The following is a 16,220-nucleotide window of genomic DNA, read 5'->3' on the forward strand; positions in this document are numbered from 1 at the left end:
TGTTTAAATATCAATTTATATTGAGGAAAGATGGCTTGAGACAGAGGAGGCTTAAGACATGGAGATGAAATTCCCAGCCCTGTACAGATTTGCTGTCACCTCAGGGTACTCATCCAATTTTACTTTTCCCTGGTTTCCAATTATAAAATGTAATACCTCTCACTACCTTGCCCTCATATACCTATTCATGTTATAAGTATCTTCAGGTAGCATTTGTCTTCTACTGTAAAAGAGCCTTGTACCATTATGTTTTTATTTTCACTATGGAAATACTGAATGTAAACACCACCAGTAGAAATAACAATGCCAACAGTGACAATACACACTACTGTCACTAGGGATAAAGAATCTCAGCATCACTGGTGGACCTCTGCTGGTACTGGAAGGACCTTAAATCCTGATGAAATGTCCAACTGAATTCAGTCAGACTGCTCTGGCTCAATTACTACTCATGTAAAGGCAGCAGAGTCTACTCAACGGAGAAGTTACAAAATCCCCCCTTCTCCTTGAGTTGCCCATCCAATTAATTTGTCATTCATCATTTTGAGATTTAGTTTACTTATATTTAGATAGAGTGGTAGAAGAAATATGTATTTCTTAGAAATACAATTAATTAAAGTTTTAGTAAGAGCTGGGGGACTAAGGAGAGGTTACAGAAGTCATGTCTGGTCACCTTGCACATATCAGATAGCACATGAAAAGTAATCAAAATTCAGCATGGGAGAAAAGTTCAGTATGGGCATAAATACTTCTTGATAAAACCATTTGCTGCCTGTAACATCTAAATTGCTTCCTCTGTTAGCCTCAGGGTACATTCTGTACCTCTTTTTTTTTTTTTGAGATCATCCCTACAAAGATCCATGCTGTGAACCTTTACATGGAAGAAACTGGAATTTATGTAATCATGGTTTCATTTTTGCTGTTTAGACAACCTGCCCCCTGTGTTCCAGGCCCCCTCCAGCCAGCTGCTGACATTTATTGGTGAGAATTTTGTTTACCAGTTGTTAGCAGTGGATCCAGAAGGGTCAGCTGCGCTATTCATCTTAGAGGCTGGGCCACAGGACGCCAGGCTTTCTCCTGCTGGCCTTCTTATCTGAAAGTTGATTCAGAAGAAATGCAGACCTTTGAATTTGCTGTGCTGGATGAATGCAATGCACAGAGAAGATACTCTATTAAGGTAAGAAAAGGAATATTTTAAAGGAAAAACAAAACAAGCCTATCATGTCACTGCTTCAGTGCAATTGTCATTATAGCTAATAATTTGTTACTGTCTTGAAAACTAGGACTTCAGCTTTTTTCCTCATAAGGGTATATTATCCAGCACAGCAATAAAGATCAGTTAATGGAATAAATATCTCTGAGAACATAGGAACTATGTACAAGGAACAAGAGAGAGTGCTATTGATTGCTGTTTGAAAGAACGCTTTTGCAGAGCCTTTTAATGGTTCATTAATCTGCTTTAAAATTCACATTCTGCAATTGGTTTGAAGAAAAAAAGCATATAACAAAAAAGACCAAGCTGTAGCTATAAAAGGGAGATTATAACTCATTCTCAATAATATTTTTAGAGGATTTCTTGCTCTTATGTCAGTACTCCACACTTTAAGTTTCTTGGCTGAGCTTGTGCATTGCTTTGTCTTTATTGTATAGCCTAACATTAATCCCATGATAGGATGAGCTAATAAAGTGGGATGCAGACTCTTAACATAAGAACAGTTTTGTGAACAGAAGATTTTTATACAAATTCCTACTTTTACTCATTCAAACCACTATCATCAAAAATACCAATCTGCTGAACCCACACAGCAAAGGGGAAACTGGAGTCTAGGTATGGTTTTAATGGAAACATTTCAAACTAGAGCTGTGTTTAACTAGGCGAGATAATAGAGAGGTTTGAATATGTTGAAATGTCATTCTTGTACATACATGAAATACAAGTATGGACCTCTCTTCCCTGAAGAGAGAGACCACCTAAGGAATGCTGAAATCATGTTCCTGCCTGGGAACCATTTGTAATGTGAAACAGTAAGGAGGGCAAGCAGGCCAAGAAAAGATTTTTCATTTCTTCTTTGAAGAATAAGGAGCTGCACTCAGATACTACATAAAAAAAAAGCTGTCATGGCAAATAGGATTTTTTTTTTTTTTATAAGAAGATAGAATGTGCAACCTAAATGGCGGGGGGGAGGGGGGGGGAGAATCCCTTTGAAGTCAAGCTTTCAGTTCAGTCAATAATCATGCCGAGTATGAGACCATCTATCTAGAAAAAGGAAATAGGTTAGAAATAAGTTTTCACAGCACTAGACAACATGTCTGCATTACAAATCTGTCCCTTCATAAAGGGTAACAGTGTACTTCTCAGCTGTGATTATCTGAAGGAATCTTACCACAACTCCCTCTTTCCTTCCTCAGGTTGGAGTGAAGCCCTGCAGCTGCCTCAATGGTGGAACATGTGTTACTAATATCAAATTCCCCCCAGGCCTTGGTGTATACCTGTGCTTATGTCCAAATGGATTTGATGGAGAGTTTTGCAAGGAAGATATTAATGACTGCAAATCAAACCCCTGCGGCAGTGGAACATGCATGGACGGTGTGGATAGCTACTTTTGTAAATGTCCCCCTGGTTTGGGAGGTAGCACTTCACTGTTTCCATCTCCAGTTCAACTACAGATATATTGTGCTACAGGATTTTTTGAGTGCAGCATGACCACAAGCTTTCAAACGGACTACATAAGCTTCCTCTTCTGCTTCCATGACTTAGATTTAGACAAATAGAAAATGTGCAGCTATCTAATTATCCATGCTCAAGGAAGGGGAAAGTACCTAAAGTTCTGTAGTACTGAAATGACCACTCAAGGAGGCTGTGAACCTCACCAATCTCAGTTCCATGTGCTTATTTCCCATGTATTTGTGTATCCATGAGATGAGCTAGGAGTGGAAGATAAAAAGGGCAAAGGTACAGGACCCTTCTGCAGTCCACAGGATTTGACTACATTAAGCCAACAAAAGAACTGGGAATGAATGATTTTTCTAGGTCTAGGTAGGAAAAGCAGATATGGAAAACATGAAAGCTTCATTAAATTTAAGCATCATAAAACCACAAGTCTATTTGGTCGTCAGGCATGCTGATGGAACAAAATCTAACCTTTTAGATTCAGGGCTGTCCACAATATGATTTTAAGAGAGGAAGGGAAGAGAGATGATCACCGCACCAATAAAAAGACTCTTTTAGAAGAGCAGAATGAGAAGCACAAAGAGGAAGAGTTGGAGAATGAAATGCAATGAGGCCAAAGAGGTGGATGAAAGACATACAGTGCAAACAGGAATGAAGACGTAAAGTGTGAGGAGAAAGAGAAGCATCTAGTAGGCAATATAAATGAGAACATGTGTATCATCTATGTATCATCAACATGTAGCTATCATGCAATTTACAGGCAGCTTCACCACACTCAATACATTCTGTGAATGATTCACAGTGAAAAAGCACTTGTGACAGTATGTGGACAATGATTTCACCAAGCTCTGCATACTGGAACCAGCAAAGCCAGCCATTAGACCCTCTGCTGCATTAAGCTTCTAGAGTTTGGCTGAGCTGAGTCAATGTTGGGTCTTGCCCACCACTTCCTCCAGGCAGGCACCCAAGTTCCTGCTGCTCACCAGCTCACTTCCAACATAACAGATTTTCACATTGCCCTAAACATGCCTTCACCTGGACTTTCACAGAAGTTGTATTTTCATTTCCAGTTTACTTCTTCAGGAGGTGCAAGGCAAAACTGAACATACAGGACTTGAACCGGATTTCTAAACCTGGCTCTTGCTTAGCTTTGCAAAGGGCCAGTTAAAAAAATACCCACTCTCCCAAGTCACTGTGCAGTCATTAGAAAGTAAAGACATTGTGTTACTGCCCATTCTTGTCAGAGACAAATTAGTCTTTTGCAAGTGAAAACTGCTAACTGAAACTGTGTTGGGACATCTGATCATGGGATCAGAACCCTTTCAGAAGCAGAGTAAGAAAAAAACACCTTAAGCTGAGCTCAGATTTCAGTCCCTGAACCTGTCAAAACCCCCACTCTGTTCACATACAGAAGTATGAATGAATTAATGAGACCAATAACGTTGACTGCTGTGTGGTGCTACAGGTTTGAAGAAACAAGTAGGAGTAACGTCAAATGCATACAATTATTACTGCTTACAGTGTGTTTATATAGAAGAAACTCAATTTTAAAGAAAAGCAATGAACAGATTTTACCCAGTGGGCTCATGCAGGCAGGCAGGCAGCAAGGTACCCTACTTCTCAGCAGTTCATTAAACCTTCTTTGTTTTGGTCATGTGGGATGGCAAGTCCAGATTTCATTAACTATACAAGCCCAGCAGAAATGAAAAGTAAAAATCATTCAGAAGTGGAAGCTCAGTAAAATGTCCTAAAAGCTTTGTGACACCTAGGCGGTGTTAACTCCAGGTAATGCTACCGAATAGCCAAAGCCTCCTGCTATCCAGCGCTATCTTTATGCCACGAGAGACTTTACTGATGCAAGAACACACAAACTTAAGCACAGAGAATAAATTTAGAAAATGAAAGTTTGATCAAAATATAAAAATCCCCAAACCAAACAAACATACGCACAATGGCTTGAATCCCACTGGAAATAACATTCCTATGAGCACAGGGAAATTTGGGAACCTTTTAGGCTGTATTTGGTTAAACACTGGAGATCTACAATTAGAACAATTATTCACAGCTTTTAAGGAGATGGATTAAAAGAATAAAAAGCAATATAATTTCATGAGTTAATAACTTAAGTGGATCTGTTCCTGTTTCACACTGTTGCCCTTCTCACTGCACATTGATGGAGTGAAATCAAGCTCTATTATTCCATATAAAACATTCTGCCATAATTACAGTGCATTGTTTATAAATTCACACGGAACGTATTCTGAGATCTGGTTCTCACTGTTATGCAAACAAAACGTTGTTAAGTTTATAATAGCATGCTTGAAAGCAACATATAGCTAACTCTAGAGACAAGGGTACAGGACCTTGATGGCCAGAGAATAACTTGGTGTTCCTGAACCCTTAATTTTTGCCAGGTTAAATAAAAATCCACGGGTTTTTTTTTTTTTTTTTTTTGTTCTTCCCTGGCCCAAAATGCTAAAACACAAGCAACAACAATAAAAAAAAGATATGATTGAGTGAAACAGGAATACATCTGAAAGTTTTAATAGCAGGTGAAAAATTATAAGCAAGTGGAGCTGAAAGCCAGCTGGGAAGTAGATGATTTCACTTCAGGGCAGCTTCTGTGACAACAATAAAAGCTCATCCTTGATGCTGTGTTTATGCCTCAATTCCTCAGAAAACCATCAATAATCTAATGAGAAGGCAATGCTATACTACTCAAGTGACAGCACCACTTCACCATCAAATCTTTACAAGTGATAGCGAACAGGTAGTAGAAACAAGACGTTAACTCTTTTGAGAGCTTCCCAAACACTGCTGCAGGAGAAGTGGCAGCATAGGGAACACAGTGTGTTGCTAAGTGGTGGCAATTCAGGTGCATCAGCGTATCTCAGGCATCGTAAGGGTATAATGTAGAAATGGGAACACAGCAGGGAGAGAAGCCATTGGAAAATGTGAGAAGGATGACTCCAGAGTTATAGCTACTTTAAATTTCTGCAGAGACGCATATGCATTTATCTCATCAAGTGTTCAAAACTCATTTTTCTTCGACACTGTTAAGGAGACAAGAAATCCGGTTGTTTCTTCTTTTGGCTACTGAAAGCCAGAACATCACCCACATGAGAACAGAACCCATCCTCAAAAACTGTATCTCAATCAAAAAAAACATTATTTCTTTCCCCAATACCAGTGATTAATATAAGGTTGGGGGAGGGGGGAAGAAGATGGAAGTATAATTTCATTTTACTTTTCAGAAAACTGAGGAAAACCCCAAGGTTTGGGGAATGTTCATGGATTGTAACAAACACAGAGTCCCTAAATGAAATTGCCTGTTCCTTTAGAGCCAACTTAATGTGAAACAGATGTTTCAACCTTGCAACCTGAAGATCTTTTATTCCTATTATTTTCATTTATACTGTAGCAGTGCTGAGAGAATTGAGGGTCCCTTGTGCTGCACTGGAGGTCATGCAAACAGAACAACTGACACTTCTCAGTGCAGGAAGTTTTTGTCCATTTCTGCTCTTTTTCAGCAACGTTCAGCCAAGTTTCAGACTTTGCAAACGTTTGTTCTTGGACTCATCTGGGGTATAATTAAGCCCAATTTGATCAGATACTGTTTCAAATCCAATCTCTCTGAATGAAAAGAAGCACTTTTATAGTTCCACCTTTATGTTACAAAAATCAGTCAAGTGACTGAATTTTAAAATTTAGCTTGTTACTTATGGTGTTGCTTTGCTTTTTGTAATTCTCTCATCTTTGAGATTTTTAAGCCAGCTCTTTGCAGCAAAAATAGAGTATGTAGGAGGGAGGCGAGGGGACTGAGGGAGAAGTAGCTGTTGTTACTGAAACTGAGAACTTCATTCTTACTTTCATTGTCTATGGTATTGTGTTTAGTCTTTATATGATACTCAGAGAAAGAAAATAATTACTAATGTAATCAGAGGATAACTCATACGATATTTTCCATAACGTGAATTCTAATAATTTCCCGATGGGCATCAGAAAGCTGTCAGAGAAAAGCAGTCTGATGCTACGACAGTGCTAATTAAATTATAGATTAGAACTAGTAATCCAAAATGTAAAAGTGGAGGAAAAAAAGTAAGTTAATGCCTGAAATACTATGTGGTGTCCAGCTTAAATTAAAGAAGCAAGAAGCATGCAAAACCAGAACAACTTAGCTTGAGATGGCACCAATAAAGGGATGCAGGTTTTGCACTGCTGTTCTTTTTTTTTTTCCACAAGAAAAAATAGGCATGAGAGGGTGATACCACTCGCTTTTTTAGGCAGCTCAATCAATAGAGAATTCAATTTGATTTTTTTAAATGGAGATGCTATTTTAACTTGAAAGGAGGAGTGGAAGCTATCTGAAATGCTGAAGCAATGAGAGATTATGTCGTACGAGATGAATAATAATGCTCTGTTATTATCATCTTGTAATTCATTTCACTGTGACAAATTTCTTTTTTGAAGGAAAAAAAAAATATATTCTTTTATCCTTAGATCTTCTTTCATGATAAAGCTGGATATCTGATTTGAAACAAGCCTTTCTGTACCTTGTGGTATGTCCTGAAGCAGATACCTAGACTCTCCAGAAGGTGTCCCAATCTCCTTGGGTATTTCTACGAGGACAAAGGCCAGGCCTTAACAGAAGCGATATGGACTGGCTTGCATCTTGCTATCAGGGCTGCATATTCGGGTAACCAGATATAGCCAGACAAGTTTTCTCAAGTGCACAGAGACAGCAGCACGCATACCTGAAGCCTGAAGGATTTTTTAACAACTTCATACATGATTACTCTGCATCATTTGCTGTTCAGATATTAACTTTTGGGTCACCTTCCCCTATAGGTATACATTAAATCATCCAGAGTTGTGAATCTGAATATCAATTGCTTCAAGGGAGTTTTAAAACCCTATTTCCCAAATCAGCAATACTCTAGACACATCGTTTTGGGTTCAGATCCTATAGCAGCTTATCTTATGTACACCAGCAGCGTGGCTCAGAGACGCTGTGAGAATGTTTCTTCAAATTTTAATTTTAAACAGAAAAAAGTTGTTTTATAAAAAATCTGATCATTTTGCAAAGTTTAACTTCAGTCAGACTCTATCAGGCTGTTTCACAATAAGCTATTGGTTATACAAACTAAAATGAATTTGTCATAGAAATGGAAAGTACAGAAAGTCAGTACAGGGTTCTTCTAACCCTAAAGCCAAAATGGTGCCATGCACTGGCTTCTTTAGTATATGACAAAGATCTCACATAAACAAGACACCAAAAGCAGCAGCAAAGATGGCAAATGCAGGCGAAATAATTTATGTAACATGCGTAGTTTTCTACAAGCAACCCTCTCCAATTCAGCACTTCTGGTGCCAATAACAACAGTAATAAATAGTGTGATAAAGGCAGGTTTAAGTAAGACAGTGGGGAATTCGGCTCTAACATGAGTGACATACCCTGTAATGAGTTTACAGCTGAGAAGTAAGCCTTAGTGTGTTTCAACGTTTGAGCTGAGGAATAAACAGGGAATCTTTCCTGATTATTAACCTCCTCTCGGTTTTACCACAGGGCTTACTTGTCAGGAAGACAGGAATGAATGTGAAGAGAGACTTTGTTTTCCTGGAGTGTCTTGTATGAATACCTTTGGATCATATGCATGTGGAATTTGCCCCAGTGGGATGGAGGGAAATGGCAAAACTTGCAAATGTGTTTCGCATGATTTGTTTTAATAGATGAGGGAAAAAAATGGGTTCAATTCTATTCCTATTATCTTTAATTGAGTACTTTGCCACTTCCTTCACAGAATCACAGAATCACAGAATCCCAAGGGTTGGAATAGATCTTTAAATATACAAAGCAGACTACTGTCATGCTATATTAATATGGGTAATTGCTAAGTGGTCTCTGCTATTTTTCACTACAGTTTAGTTTCATTTTGGTTAGAATGAACATCATAGATGTTCCAGATGACAGCTAGATAATTCGCCAAGGCCATCCTCCATGTTTTCCATTGTTTCACTCCTGAATATACCATTCACTAACAAGTACTTGGGGAATACCCCCAGAACTACTTTCGGTTTGGGTGAATGGCGTGTAAGCAGCATGTAGGGTAAGAAGGTCCCTGTGCACAACCTTCCACCTATTTCCAAGGTGTGCTTTCATTAGAGGACACAGTACACAGCTGCTGATCTCGTGCTTGGCATAATATCATGACACAGGTCCCAACCAGCAAAGGAAATGGCCAGGAACACTTTTACACTTGTTCAGTATTTGGGGTCAACAGACTCTTTAGAAGGGAGACTACAGTGACACTGTACCCTGATAAGACCTTCCCAGTGCACAGGATGTGACCTACTCACACTCTGCTTCAAGTCACATACAAATAAACATTGTCCACGAATGACATTTTGTTGGACAGAAGGAGAGAAATCAACACTTGCAGTGTTTTGCATTATTTTGTTGGTGTTTCCAAAGAAATCTGATAAGCCAAAGATACAGATATTAACTGTGCAAATATTAACTTTTTCTCATATTGACTACTGAAAGGAAAAAAAAAGTAAACCAAAAAAACAGATGTAAGAAGACTCAGTTGAACCTGCAGGATTCTGGCACCAGCAGGACTGCTTTTGCCAGACTGACCAAATTTTCCTTTAATCATATTGCCAAATGTCTGTACTGAATGTTTTCTGTATTATTTGGCCACATTGGTCATTTCAAAGTGATTTTGTATCCCTTTCACTAGTGCCTGTTTTTGTAGCTAATTTGACTAGTGAAGGAAGGATGTACAAAATAATGCCCTTTTTTAAAAATATATCAGAAAAGTAATTTCTTCCTTTGCATTTTTTTTTTTTTAATTACAGAAATTTTTCTCTATTTCCAAAATACACATTAGAAGGAATAAACCTGAGGGCTTCCTTGTCCACCCAAAGAGGACAGAAGTCGCTCTTTGTGGTTCTGACATACAGAATTAACATAACTACTCATACTTCCCTTCCTTATGCAAATATAAAGGCTTCTGGGAGGAAGGAAGAGAAAACTGAAGTAACTTTATGGCTCTTAAAGTGGGCCATATCTCATTATATTGTTTCATATATGTAAGGAGTCTCAGGCTTTATTAAGAGTACGGAATATCCAAGAGACCCAATAGTTGTTTAACTTGCAGCATTATCCATGTAGACTTTACAATCACTAATTCATTCAAGAAAGTATCTTAAAATTATTCAGAAACAAGTATTTTTTAGAGTCTCCACCAATCAGTTTTCACGTGCATGTATACTTTGTACAGGTATTTTGACACGTACAAAGTTTGCAGCTGAACTAACTGAAGACAACAAACATGCACAACATTCGTTCAGACAGAAGCTTTCAAGGAGAGGCAGGAATCAGAGCACAGGTCCCAGCGTGTAATGTGCAATCTTCATTGAAGTAATGATACTCTCTAATAATGGGAACCTGATGCCTCCTTAATGCCCTTAGCTCAGTAAAAGATCACCCTGCATATTAAGCTTGTCTCCCAGAAATAAAGTTCAGTGATTTTGGTCATAGCAATTTTTTCTATATTTGTGTTGAAGCTTTGCTGTATGTCAGCAGCTGACTCACCTGATTTGCCTTTATTTGCTTGATGGTTGGCTTCCAGAACAAACTATGTCAGGTTATCTGATCTGCTGTTATTGTTGCTTTTTATCATCAATCACAGCTAAGCTCTAACATCTTGTTTCCTTGTCTTCATGCTTTCTTTTCACAGCTGTGCTTGCTGCTGACATTACAAAAGCTTTAAGCATTGAAAAAGGCAATGGCAAAGGTGACTTCAACAAGACTAAGCAGCCACTGCAACTCTTAGAAGCAAAGGATTCTCCTGTAATTAAGACTTTTAACATAAGTGATAGATCTGGTATGTATACAAGGATATGAACTATATTTTTAATTTGCTGCAGTTTACCTATTCAGAAATCATACATTTTACCATCTTAACAGTAAACCTACACTAGCTGTTTATAGTGTATCATAGAAATACATTGTTAAAAATAAAAAAAACCTTAATTACATCAGACCATGGGATGCTGCTAAACAATTTTATGTGGGAGACATGACAGCAGTAGTAGAGTGGTCAAGCTTAATTAGAAATCGCATCGCTTCTGAAGTAGAACAAAGTCACTCTAAATCTGAGTGATCAGTGGAAAACAAGATGAGAAGAATGACAGCTTATGCCAGTTTGCCATAACCAAGTGATGCTGACATTTTATTTCTGTATCTGATGGATCCAATCCACTGGATTAAGACTGAGTTTGGTGTGTAAGTGAAGATGGATTCTTGAAGTACAAATCTGACTGTGGCAGTTTCCCAGAGGTGGAGCACGACAGCACTCTCCAACATGAGTGTGCACCTGTATGATACTTACATTGGCCCTGTCCTTATGAGCGTTGCATGTTTAGTTGATTTTCTAGCGAAAGCAGTGAACAGAAAAGTTGAGACTGCACATATCTGTTGTGTAGGGGTATATGTAAAACCAAAGATTATATTTCTCTCACTCCTTTTTTCCTATCTGTACCAGGACAGCCAACACCTAGCCAGAACTTGCCTCTTGCAGGTATCCATCATAATGTGCAAGACTTGCCTCTTGCAGGTATTCATCATCAGGTGCAAGACGAAAATTCTTGAGAATCATAATGGAGACCTCACTGGAGGCAAATAAAAAAGATCTACAACCATCATTAAGATTTTATTCATCATCTGTTCTCTGTCTTGACACTATTAAATACTTCACAGGCAGTTCATATACACTTGCTATTCAGTGACATCATAAGTGATAAAATATATTATCAGAGTGTTAACTTCTGCACGTAGTTCTAAGATAATTAACACAATCTTCAGTCATACAAGGCTTGACACATTAAGGATGATTTCTAGATTAGAAACATATGTATTTGACTGTGTGTTTTTAAAGGTAGGTATATATGCTGTAAGTTTTGATGATTACCTTCCAATTTCAAAATACCAAAAGGAAGTTGAATAATACAATTTCTTACTCAGTTAATCTTTCACTTATGCTGAAAATTACAGTTTCTATATTATCCATGATAAATGCCAAACAACTTTGAGTAATTAACTTGAAAACATGTAATTAGAGGACTAATAAATCTTGCTTTAATGAGAAACAGCTGTTCTGTTACACTGTGCCTACAGGACATTCTCATGTTTGGCTCAAGGTTTGGGAACATTTTGCATTAATTAGACTTTTATATAATAAAAGCAGTTATAAAGCTTTAGCTGGACTCAGGCAGTCACTGTTTAATTTTACATAAAATAAGAAATTAAAAATAAATGCCCTTGAACTTCCTTCTCTTTTAGGCCATGCAGCACAACTATCACATATTACTACCTGTGCCAACAGGCCATGTTTTCCTGGAGTATTATGCTTTGATTGGAAAACCCCTTACATTGGCTATGTCTGTGGACGATGTCCAGCTGGGTTTTTTGGAAATGGTCGAACCTGTACCAAAGTCCCCAGACCAGGTACTTTCTCATTTTTAGAACATTGAAAAGGTTTTGCATACAAAGGCCGTAAGAAAATATGAACTAACATGGCATTACAACATAGTTTATTTTGTAATCAAACACTGAAGGTGTTCTTCTTTCACTCTTACCTGACAAGCAGTTGGCAGGTCTTATTTCAGTAATACCTGGCTCTGAGAGTCGAAATTCAACAGATTAACCATGTCATTTGCCACTAGGGAGTAGATGGTATGAATCACATCCATACTTCTGCCACAGTATTGGCATAGGATTTCAAAATGTGAGTATCACTCTGCCTTCCTTCTTTCCTAATTCTTTTGTTGCAAGGCAATTTTTCCCCAAAGTGACCTGTGAAGATGATAATAAACCAAGTGTCACGCAAGAACTATGCCAACAACTAAAGGCAACAGATAATTAAAGCATTTCAACAGTATTGTTCATAGCCTGAGCAGTAATCTTCCTTAGGGAGCTCTGAAACTCAGCTAGTCCCATTAATCTCTGAGGACTGGTCATTAGAAGAGGTCTTCTGCTGTGACAAAGAAAAGCTGGGTGCTGACCTCCGGCAGAAAGTGGTAATGTCATAGCAACCACCGATCAGTCACCTGATCCTGGTCTCTCACAATGAAATTCTCATAATTCAGTGTATGTTTCCTTAGGGACAGTCTGGATGGTTGTCCCCTTTTTACTGCATAGAGTGATTTGCATAGAGAATTCATGTTTATTCCTTAATAACAGTAGCTACTAGATGAGATTCCTTGGTTTTCGTCTAAATCTTTTTCTTAAATATTTAAGACAGACTGGCTTGAAACCTCTCAAATTGTTCTCCAACTTGCTACACTTGACAAACCCACCTTTACTTTCCATTCTGTGTCCAAATCAATGACTGTTCCCTTGGTGTTGTATTTTAATGCATGCTATCAAAGCAGAAGTAATTTTACTGCTTAGTGTAGGTATCATCCAATCTCTTTTAACTATAAATTGATTTTAGCCAGTTCTCTGAATCTAAAGGTCACAGAAATAAACCCAATGTTTTTCTTTCTCTAGCAATGAGGACAAAGTGTTACAAAGTCTGTCAGAGTCACTAAGTCAGCTACCAACTCTTCCGTAACTTGGTGGAGCTGTAAAAGCAGTTGAGAAGAAAAACAAAATCATTGTTCATATAAATAAACTAATATTTCTATACTTGCCCAAAGCTACACCTTGTCATTAATGGGATAATGGAATATGCATTGAACACCCTAAAGGGCATTTAAATGCTGTTGAGTAGAACAGATAGTCTACAGCTGTAGGTATCGGTCCAGTAAATCAGACAAACTTACATCATGCTTATATAAACATTAACCAATAAATTTGTTTATGTTCTAAAAAAGGGAAGCATAGACAGTAGTTGCCATTTACTGTGATTCACAGTGTCATACACAGCTCCAGGCAAGTTTTAAGAAATATCCCAAGTATCAGGATCTGAAAATAATACATGCTTCTTTCAAAAGCGAGCAGTGTATCAGAGGCTGGGAGTTTGGTTTTCCTCTCAAATATGCAAACTGAGTCCAAGACTTTGTACTGCAAATGTAGCCATGCAACCAGTTTGATCATTTTGGGGAGGGAATGAAGAGCATTTTTTGTTGTTCCTCCATCAGAACCTTATATTCACTCATGTGAATTATATCACAATATAAACGATGAGAATCCTGTGCCTCAAGGTGAAACGAGAGTAGTCATTTGTTTTAATATTTAGAAATTAAAGCAATGGGTGCAGCTGTATGAGTGTCCTAATATATGACCAAAATGATCCGTTTAGCTTTTACTCATGTGCTTTGCTAGCAGAAGTATTGTGTAGCATCAATGATGAAAAGATTTCAGACAAAAATAAATGGATTTTCAATTAAATTTATGTACAGTTATGGATTATGATTATTATAAATCCTCCCTGTTAGAATAATAGCTTCTCTCCCTCATAACTTATGCTATCATTCTTCAAAGGAAACAGAACAAACCTCTTTCAGCTTACTATGGTGCTTGTGAAAAAGTACTGAGATTATGTGCCACTTCTAACTCCAGTAATTTTAATCTGAAAATACTCTTGATAATCCCTATTTTGTACTTTTATTGGCTACTTTTGTCCTGAAGTTATACTCAATTGTTGTGATTTAAGGATTAAAGGGTATTTTTTCATAAAGAAACAACAAAATACTGAGCAGAAAACATATGCCACAAAATAACTGTTTACCATATGTTTGATGAGCTGCACACAGAAGTCCTTCAATTTTGATTTATAATCAGCAAAGTACCATTTCCTCAGCACTGATATGTGACAGGTATTAATTATTGATGTAGTTGACTTACTGCAAACCATGTAACTCCACAAATAAGTTTCTGAGCTGTATTTACCTGCTCTGCCAAGAAAAGCAGGGCCTCATTCTATTCTCACTTATGTGCTTTACCTGGTTTATATCAGTAGTCTACACTGTTTAAATTAACCAGGCTTAGTTGCAACTGTTCTTGAAGTACATCAGGTTAGCCTTCAGTAAAAACATTATCAGTATCAAAGCTAGTATGGAGTTTGATATATAAATGGAAATTATTATTTTTAAAAACACATTCTTCTATCAGAACCAAAAAAACTATTTCTCTCTCTTCAAAATCCATGAAGTCCCTTAATTTTGCTGGAATTCCAATAAAGAGGAAAGTATAAGGACTTTAAAGCTGTCCAAGCTTCCCTGGGCACATTTCACATTTGTATAAAATATCTGTTACCTTTTTGTTAGAAGAGGCAGATCTATTAAATCGAACCATACAGTATCATTGGTCATATTCTTGGCACAAAGAAAATGAACATATCCTAATGGGAGATGCTGGTGATGTTACTGCATGTTGTAATATTAGCTCTCATCAGACACTACTGGTATTTCTCTAGACTGGTTTCATCACTCACAGTCACAGAGATACCCATCTGTTTGCACTTCCTTTAGCAGATTAGAAAGGTTGGTGTCATCACAAAAGATTTATTTTTTTCCTATTAGTAAATCAGCAATTTTACTGGACAAAGCAGTGCCACATCCATCACCGATAAATGATTGTTCAGAGCCAGCTCTTTCTGCCTTTCCTGGTTTAGGGAGCCAAAGATCAAGGGAGAGATTATTTTGTGATCTCTGTAATAGAATTCTGCTTTTCCATTCTGAAAACCACCGCTAGCTCCCCTGCCATAGCAGTTAATTTGCAGTGTTGTAGACATCTGGCACTTGATATTTTTGTATATGCCAGCTATTTGTTATGTTTATGTACTTTACGTTCTACACTACTCCAGTATCTGCATCGTGCTTTTGAATTCACTTTGATTTTACATCAGAGAGATCTCTGTGACCTTCTCATTTGCACCACTGTCAGATCAACAACAAGGTGTGGATTTAAAAGGAGAATAAAATTAAAAGATTAGAATTAAAAGAATGTGTGTGTTTAAACACATAGTGCTCAGTCTAACACCAGAGAAACATAATAGTCTTAAGTTTTACATTCTTAACTTTAAACTTTGAAATCACTGCTGTCATTATTGGCACTCATCATTGATCACTGTCCATGACCAAGAAATAAATCCACTAAGAGCTTTGGTCACCAACCCAAGGTTTCACCTCTGGGGCTAACTGCAGCAGTAGGGACCTCTTACTGCTAGAACCAATACAACGATTTTGCTTCAGGAAATGACTGAAGAACATAATGGTCTCCTTTCATCTCTTATCTAACAGAATGTCTAAATTTGCATTAAAAAGATCAAGGCCCAAACTCCAGTCTCACACCAATGTGAATCATAAGCAATTCCATTAAATAAATAGCATTACCCTAATAGAGCAAGTCCAGCACTGTTCCTGGAAGACACATCTTAAAGTCTGTTAAAGCAGGCACATTACACACAGAACTTTTAAATACAAAATCTGTATATACTAATAGGTGTAGATAAAATGCATACACTTTTCAGCATTCAGAGGGTGTTTTGCAACGAGTAACTAACCAGCCTTGACATAGTTTATGCAGTGAGTTTCAAGG

The 16,220-nt window shown here is 37.6% G+C and overlaps 1 protein-coding gene across 1 annotated transcript in view; it reads left to right on the forward strand.

Annotated features, from left to right (window-relative positions):
• Positions 1-16,220, forward strand: part of LOC136010049 (von Willebrand factor D and EGF domain-containing protein-like) — a 183,118-nt gene that overhangs the window by 113,339 nt on the left and 53,559 nt on the right. Inside the window, 6 exon segments of the mRNA XM_065670656.1 lie at positions 928-1,092; positions 1,095-1,177; positions 2,410-2,629; positions 8,238-8,375; positions 10,414-10,560; positions 12,018-12,182. Coding sequence (XP_065526728.1) covers positions 928-1,092; positions 1,095-1,177; positions 2,410-2,629; positions 8,238-8,375; positions 10,414-10,560; positions 12,018-12,182 — 918 coding nt within the window.

The sequence above is a fragment of the Lathamus discolor genome, chromosome 3, assembly GCF_037157495.1.
Source record: "Lathamus discolor isolate bLatDis1 chromosome 3, bLatDis1.hap1, whole genome shotgun sequence".
In the NCBI taxonomy this organism is placed as follows: domain Eukaryota; kingdom Metazoa; phylum Chordata; class Aves; order Psittaciformes; family Psittacidae; genus Lathamus; species Lathamus discolor.